The sequence below is a fragment of the Ruditapes philippinarum genome, unplaced genomic scaffold (assembly GCF_026571515.1).
Source record: "Ruditapes philippinarum isolate M1 unplaced genomic scaffold, ASM2657151v2 ctg2952_1_1_1_1, whole genome shotgun sequence".
NCBI classification, from domain to species: domain Eukaryota; kingdom Metazoa; phylum Mollusca; class Bivalvia; order Venerida; family Veneridae; genus Ruditapes; species Ruditapes philippinarum.
Window position 1 is genome coordinate 36,543 of NW_026863626.1, and position 8,790 is coordinate 45,332.

General features: G+C 31.0%; 1 protein-coding gene across 1 annotated transcript in view; it reads left to right on the forward strand.

The window, feature by feature from the left end:
- Positions 1 to 8,790, forward strand: part of LOC132722752 (tyrosine-protein kinase HCK-like) — a 30,544-nt gene extending 21,754 nt beyond the window's left edge. The window contains exons 14-16 of the mRNA XM_060707296.1: positions 1,642 to 1,833; positions 8,224 to 8,310; positions 8,642 to 8,790. Of these exons, the coding sequence (XP_060563279.1) occupies positions 1,642 to 1,833; positions 8,224 to 8,310; positions 8,642 to 8,790 (428 nt within the window). The remainder of the gene's footprint in view (positions 1 to 1,641; positions 1,834 to 8,223; positions 8,311 to 8,641) is intronic.

Below are 8,790 nucleotides of genomic sequence, written 5' to 3' on the forward strand. Positions count from 1 at the left end.
ACATATACAACTGTAGCACGTCGTATTCAAAATTTTGCAACCTCATTTATTCCATTACCAACTTCATTTTGGAATAACTTTGGATACCGACATAAGAAATTCATCCTCGCTTAATATTCTTAAATCCAAGCTTAAACAGAAATACAAACCTCCGATAGTTTCTAGTTTTTCTATATTGGGGATCTCTACACTCGGTTTTACACGCTCAAATTCGTAACAAATGTAGCAATTTAAATGATGATTTATTTATAAATCATTTAAGAGAAAATGCACCTTGCGAATGCGGTTGTAATATCGAAGATGCTGAATATTTCTTCTTCAATTGCAGACGGTATACACCACAACGAATTAAGCTTTTTAATGCCACTCGCATTTTTCATCCATTAAATACGTGTAATCTAAAAATAATAAATAACCTATTCCGAAGAAGACAATTCATTAATACTTTTAGATATTTTTTCAAAATGTATAGTTATACTTATTCTATATATTTACATAGTACATCTTGTAAAAATTGAAAGGAATAAAATATGTTTAAACTAAACCAAAGCTATTCAAGTGAGGAATAATGGAACCAACCACCCAAAAAAAACCCACGAAATTGGAAAGAATTTCTTGGCTGAAATGTACGAGGATACTTTTAATAGCCGCCACACGACACAAGCTAAACCCAAGATTTTACTCAGAAAAACATTTCTATGGCAGATGTTCATAAACCTCTTCGTCAGGGGCATGATGACTATGTTATGTTAATTGTGTTGAATTTGGGAAATCGATGCATATTGAAAACATTGAAATACTTTTGAATTTCTTTGGCATGACTCATACAAAGAAATGTTAGGTCATGTTTAAAGATATGGTAAACAGTGATATTACAAGCAAAGCTGCATCAGTACTAAGGGTGTTGTACTTAAGTACCAGTTCCAGTACTTGCAAAATTATGCAGTACCATTACCAGTACCAGTAATAGATTTTCATAATTTGCGTTCAGTATTTAAAAAAAATCCCCTTTTCAAAGGAATGAGCTAATGGCCTAATTCATTAAAAGGAAATAGTGATGCACTTTCAAAGCTTCGACCGCCTATATGACTGTTGGTAATAATGCGAGAAAATTGGAATTGACTTACTCATCAATTATGTCAAGAAATGTTTTTATTTTTAGTTCTAAAATTTTTTTTATTTTTGTGTTTTTTGTTTTTTTGTTGTATTTTTTTTTAATTTTCAAAAAGAAACTCATTAGCCATTTTCATGAACAGTCTTTTGCTTCTGTTGCTTATGAAATTAATACAGTTATAATGAAATAGTATTTGTATGGAAGTCAAAATACTACTTTGTTTACATTCTGCTACTTTTATGACAAGTTATTTCACATACAGCTTTTTATTCTTTTGGTTATACGCATTTGACATAATTTGAAAACCATTATTTAAACGTTATAATTCGAATGTTTGCTTTTTCTGAAGTAGGGAACAAGAATTTCTGATGATGTTTTCAAATACATTAAACAAGTAAATAAATTAATTTTTAAGTCTTAGTACATTCATTCGGATAAGCACATATGTTACGACTTGACTTTTTATGAGCTTTTTTTTTCAAATGCAAACTTGAATTAACTCACAAGGCCACATTCTATTTTATCAGATTACAAGTCAAAGTTGATAAGCCCATACATTTACAAAAAATGCACATTAAAGATTGAAAAAGAAGAGCAGACGAGAGGAAAATTAGAGATTGAAAATGAAGAGCAGACTAGAGAAAAATTAGAGATTGAAAATGAAGAGCAGACTAGAGGGAAATTAAAGACTGAAAATGAAGAGATGACAAAAGAATTAGGTATTCCAATTGAATACGCCATTGTTAACGTGAAGACTGGAAATATATATGAAATATAACTATATCTTTTAAATGTTACATTGTTTCGTACACCGTTTCTGATGAAATAATTAAAACATCGAGCCCAACTTTACAAACTATGCTTTTTAAGAATTAATAATGAATGAATAGGTAAAAGTTTGCATTCAACATTATATTAAATAAATGAATTATGCAACTTTTTCAACATCCTCAACTTCATTATTGTTGTTATTATTATTATTTATATAATTATTATTATTATTATTATTGTTGTTATTATTATTATTTTAGATTAAATTTTAATTTAAGTAGTTTAAACATATTTTATTTAAAATTATCTGTCATGTTTGCCTACGCAAAGATCGGGTTTTCCCTGCCTTGTCCGCTTTCCTTTGTTGATTATGGAGGGTGATTTATGCCAAAATTACATCTTGCTTTCTTACGTTACATCGTGCTTTCTAACTTGTACATTGTGCTTTCTAACTTGTACATTATGCATTCTGACATATACATCTTGCATTCTGACTTTTACATGTTGCTTTCTTACATGCACATTATGCTTTCTGCTGTATGCCACTTGCTTAATTTTATGTTGATGTCGTTATTTAACGATCAATTATTATTCATTTGTTGATCTGGTATATTAATTCAATAAATTAACCTGCAACTGTTTGTATTTGGGTCTATTTACTCAGCTTGAATGACGAATGTCATAAGGTAGAATGCGCATAGCCGAAAGCCGAATGCAGCAAGCATAATACAACGCGACATCTGGTGTAATAATATGTGACACCCAAATTATGCTAACAGGTGGCGCTACAGTTATATTCTCGGTAAAGTCCGTATTGTTCGGATTCAGTTTACCAAGTTACGTCCCTTTGTTTTAAAATTTCCATTTGCACTCATGGAGAAAATATACAAAACGATTTAACCAATATTTATATTTATTAATGAAACTTTGTAGGTCAAATTATATTTCCAGCTGACAATGACAAGTTGCACATTTACAAATCAATGGTTTTAGAATTTTTGTTTTCATCAACAAAATAATTATAAAATAGAACAGTAAAACTGTTGTTCAACATTGTTCAAAGTACTTGGGCCATAAAAAACTTCTTATTAAAATATTTCATCCTCTTGAAAAGTTCTTAAATTTTGACATGGCTTATTTCCAATACCTGTGACCATCCACAACATTTTTAATGTGTTTTTATTAATAAGGACATTTTCTTGCCTATTTTCAAACTAATTTTGTACACACGTTAGATTTTTTTAATTCAACTTGTCAAAAAAAATGTCTTTTTTTTCACTAAGTTGCTTTATGAATACGGCCCAGGTTCTTGTTCACAGTGTCAGCTTAAAACAGAAGGAACTGCTGCCAAAATCAGCTGATTCTGAGAAAAAAAAGGAAAAAAAATGCAAAACTGTCTAGTCTGTCAAACTGTGAGAGTTTAGCTTTAGGACGAATGATTTCATAATATTAATTGATGAGTACTTAAAAACAAAACGTACAAAAATGTCCCAAGAAATGGTTATAAAATCAAATGAATTGTTTGTCATAGAAGATATTAATAAACATTTTTTTCTACATTCTCAGTGGTGTTTGTATTGCAAATACTATTGCCTTAAGGTATATAAAACTTTTTTGTTTTAAATGAGTAAGATCTGCTATACATTTCCAATATCATGAACGCTTTAATTAAAGAAAACTACTAATAAGGCATCTTCAGCCAAACATGCAATATTCATTTTATAACCATTTCTTGGGACCATTTTTGTACATTTTGTTTTTATGTACTCATCAATTAATATGATGAAATCATTCGTACTAAAGCTTCACCATGGTGCATATCTATATCGGTACCCTCTGTGTGAAATCTGCTCAAACAGTACCCTCTTTGCACATGCACAGGTCATTCTTTGCTAAAAACAAACCAGCGATGGATAACAATCCAGTAAAATTTCAATGTAATAAGGAAAGGGGGTTTTGACACGTACAAAAGATATAAACCACGGAACACTAGAATGTTTTATTTATGTGCTGATTTGTCATGTGCCCGTTTTTCATGTACTGCAACTTCACAATAAGCTACAAAAAATCGACATGTCTTGCCTCGCCCAACACCTCGACATACTTTTCGGGCTGCAATGAACCGTGGGCTTGATTATATTTGCATCATACATATTTAATATGTTCATTTATATATCATCTTCGGACAAATGGCAGTATATTGTCAAAAAATAAATGTAAAATTCATAAAAACACCCTACTTTCGGTTTTGCAGCGTACCCTCATGGCACAACATATGCTTATATTTGCGTTAATCGTTAAATATGTATGTAATATTTCTTACTTTTATGTAAATATTACATACTTAACGATTAACGCAAATAAAAGCATATGTCGTGCCTCGTGGGTACGTATGTGTTAAAAAATGAGAGGGTACCTGTGATATAAAAATTCAAATGAAGAGAGGTAGCCCGTGCCGCTGCAAAAGAAAAAAAAGCAAAACTGTCTTAAGTCTGACAGACTCGACAGTTTTGACATTTTTTTTTCTCAGAATCAGCTGATTTTGGCAGCAGTTCCTTCAGTTTTAAGCTGACACTGTGAACAAGAACCTGGGCCGTATTCATAAAGCAACTTAGTGAAAAAAAAGACATTTTTTGACAAGTTGAATTTAAAAAATCTAACGTGTGTACAAAATTAGTTTGAAAATAGGCAAGAAAATGTCCTAATTAATAAAAACACATTAAAAATGTTGTGGATGGTCACAGGTATTGGAAATAAGCTATGTCAAAATTTAAGAACTTTTCAAGAGGATGAAATATTTTAATATGAAGTTTTTTATGGCCCAAGCACTTTGAACAATGTTGAATAAATCGTTTTGTATATTTTCTCCATGAGTGCAAATGGAAATTTTAAAACAAAGGGACGTAACTTGGTAAACTGAATCCGAACCGCAATACGGACTTTACCGAGAATATAACTGTAGCGCCACCTGTTAGCATAATTTGGGTGTCACATATTATTACACCAGATGTCGCGTTGTATTATGCTTGCTGCATTCGGCTTTCGGCTATGCGCATTCTACCTTATGACATTCGTCATTCAAGCTGTGTAAATAGACCCAAATACAAACAGTTGCAGGTTAATTTATTGAATTAATATACCAGATCAACAAAAGAATAATAATTGATCGTTAAAAAACGACATCAACATAAAATTAAGCAAGTCGCACACAGCAGAAAGCATAATGTGCATGTAAGAAAGCAACATGTAAAAGTCAGAATGCAAGATGTATATGTCAGAATGCATAATGTACAAGTAAGAAAGCACGATGTACAAGTTAGAAAGCACGATGTAACGTAAGAAAGCAAGATGTAATTTTGGCATAAATCACCCTCCATAGTTGATTTCTGTATTCATAGTTTAGCTTGAATTCTATGCCCAAATACTTAAACCAAATGAGTTTCAATGCGAACAAACACTTTTTTCAATTTTATAAACGAAAGTTTTGAAAATTTGCTTCAGTCTGTTTTGTTATAAGATCTTGAAACTTATTAAATTAGATACACAAAGTATGCAAACATTTATCATGAACTTAATTTCGACCTTATTTCCCGGCATATACAGGGTCTATAACTTATTATATCGAATCATTCAAAAAGAACGATATACTATTATTAATATCTTAATCATCATCTTTTTACCGTGTAGTAATTGTCCTGTTATTTTTTGGTCATCGATGAATTAAAAAATTCTTGGAATTCATTTACACAATTTATATTCAGAGTTTTCATAGAAATGTTATTTGCCTGTCTATATACACACTATAATGACAAGATTGTATTTGTTAAATACTCGTATTAGCGGATACTGTCATAGTTAAACTGTCAACAGGAAAGGGAAAGTTCATAGACATTATTTCTTAGATTGCCTCAATTCAGAACACTTTATACATTAAAGCTTTATATGATATTTTATGAAATATTAAATACCCGTCCGGATTGCTCAAAACTGTGAATCGGGCGACTCGTGTTCGATTCCCGGACGATAAAGGTTACTTGATGTGATTGATCGTCATGAATTCCTCCTACTGTCATCCGCACTGTACCTCTGCTCTGTCATGTACAGAGGTTATCAGTGCTCAGGAACGATATGGTGGCTGAACAGTGCTTTTTTAAATCTTACTGGCTTACTGTTGTGATCAAGAGGGTGAACTATCTAATCCACCACTGAATATTAAAATTATGAAGAGGACGATGATTATATTAATTTACTTGTATATACATCTGTCATATGAAGAAAGCCGTGATGAAATACTAAAAAACACGATACTTCGATCAAATTGTGACGAAGTTTGTAATATCGGTATTGTTTATTTCCTTTTTTCTTTTTTATTTTCTTTAAATAAAATCAACGTTCCGTGATAAGTACATCTCTCTTATCGCTTATTTATTTCTCCAGATACACATATTGATCAAACTACAAGCAATAGAAATGTTGACATTATACCAGGATTTGACGCGACAGCCTTTTACGATTACAGAGCAGGTATTTGTTACGAAGTTTATGTTTTTATGTATCGTTAAAAATTAAATACTGGTTATAAAAAATATTACTTAGAACTAGAATTAGAATGAAATAATCGGTATGATCACAACGGATTGTTTTAAAATGATATATAAGTACTCTTCATATCCAATGTTGCTCAACTGAAAAAGTTCGCACTGCAAGACCCTTGTTATATGTTTTAAATAACTAGTTTCATTAGATAAACTGATCTAATTTTGTTCTTTATTTTTTTAAGATGTTCTTTCTTTCGTTAATAATTCATTATCTTATTAACTTATTTTATTAAATCTTAAATGTTACAATTTGTACAGAGGACGATGACGAGATTTCTTTTGACCAAGGCGACATCATAACAAACATAGATCCAATTGATGCTGGTTGGTGGGTAGGAACATCAGCAAGTGAACAACGTGGGGTGTTTCCAGCAAATTATGTGAGAGTTTGTATAAAACGTACGTGAAAGCCAATTATATTGTTCTTTCCTTTATTGCAATGAAAACAATGCTGCAAACAATGCAATACTATAATTACTCGTAATCTTGATTCTATCTTTATGTCGGTCATTTAATACTCCAGACCTACATGGTGATCAAAGTACAAGCAACAGAAGTGTTGATATTACTCCAGGATCTGAAGTAACTGCCTTGTGTGGTTTAACTGCAGGTATTTGTTATGAATGCTATTTTTGTGTATTCAAAATCGAACTATAGAAATTGATATTTAGATAACATTAAAATAACAGACATTTTGTAGAACAAGAATAAGATAGTTTAACATTAAAACCCACCGGGTATAAACAATTAATGTGATCATGTGTCCATCAAACATTTTTTATACATTCTACATGTATATCAACTCTTACATCATGTTTGGAAAAATTTGTATCTAATCAGTTAGTTTTAAATCATTGTTATGTTTATCCAACTCAACTCAAAAAAATTTATTTCATCAAACATACAATATATATTTTAATAAAGGCAGAAGACATATAAATATCAAGATTATTTAATGTTAAATTACTGTTATTTTCAATCTGGAAACAGTTAATTAATAATTATCTACTACACAAACTTTATATCTCCAAAGAAGTTTGTGTACTAGATAATTATAAAATACTGTTAAAAAGTACTACGGAATGCAGTTAGCAAATTTCACCGACCATTCATTTGCTCTTTGCAAAAGTGTATACAAATTTGTTGTATAGAAATGCCATTACACACGCCTGTTAAAATACACAATATAAAGACAAGGGTTGAAATTGCTGTATATTTGTATTTAGTTATACTGTCAAAATAATTGTACTAACAAGAAAGGGAAAGTTCATAGACTTTATTTCCTAAATTGCCTTAATATTCGGAACACATGATACATTAAGGCTTTGTATGATTTTTATGAAATATTAAATACCAGTCCGGATAGCTAAAACAGGTAAAGCCTTGGACTGTGAATCGGGCGACTTGTGTTCGATTACCGGACGATAAAGGTTACTTGATGTGATTGATCGTCATGAAGTCCTCCTACTGTCATCCGCACATTACATCTGCTCTGTCATGTACAGAGGTTATCAGTGCCAAGGAACGATCTGGTGGCTGAACTGTGTTTTTCACTCTAAGTGGCTTACTGCAGTGATCAAAAGGGTGAACAATCTAAAGCACCACTGAAATATCAAAAAATGATTTAATCGTATATATACATTGAAATTTGAACTATCGGTTTTGTTTATTTCTTTAAAAAAAATAAAATCAATGTTCTATCATACGTACATCTCTCTTATCGCTTATTTATTTCTCCAGATACACATATTGATCAAACTGCAAGCAATAAAAATGTTGACATTACACCAGGATTTGACGCGATAGCCTTGTACGATTACACAGCAGGTATTTGTTACAAAGTTTATGTTTTTTATGTATTGTTGAAAATTAAATACTGGTTATAAAAATATTGCTTAGAACTAGAATTTGAATGAAAAATTTGGCATGATCACAACGGATTGTTTTAAAATGATATATAAGTACTCTTCATATCCAATGTTGCTCAACTGAAAAAATCGCACTGCAAGACCCTTGTTATATGTTTTAAATAACTAGTTTCATTAGATAAACTGATCTAATTTTGTTCTTTATTTTTTTAAGATGTTCTTTCTTTCGTTAATAATTCATTATCTTATTAACTTATTTTATTAAATCTTAAATGTTACAATTTGTACAGAGGACGATGACGAGATTTCTTTTGACCAAGGCGACATCATAACAAACATAGATCCAATTGATGCTGGTTGGTGGGTAGGAACATCAGCAAGTGAACAACGTGGGGTGTTTCCAGCAAATTATGTGAGAGTTTGTATAAAACGTACGTGA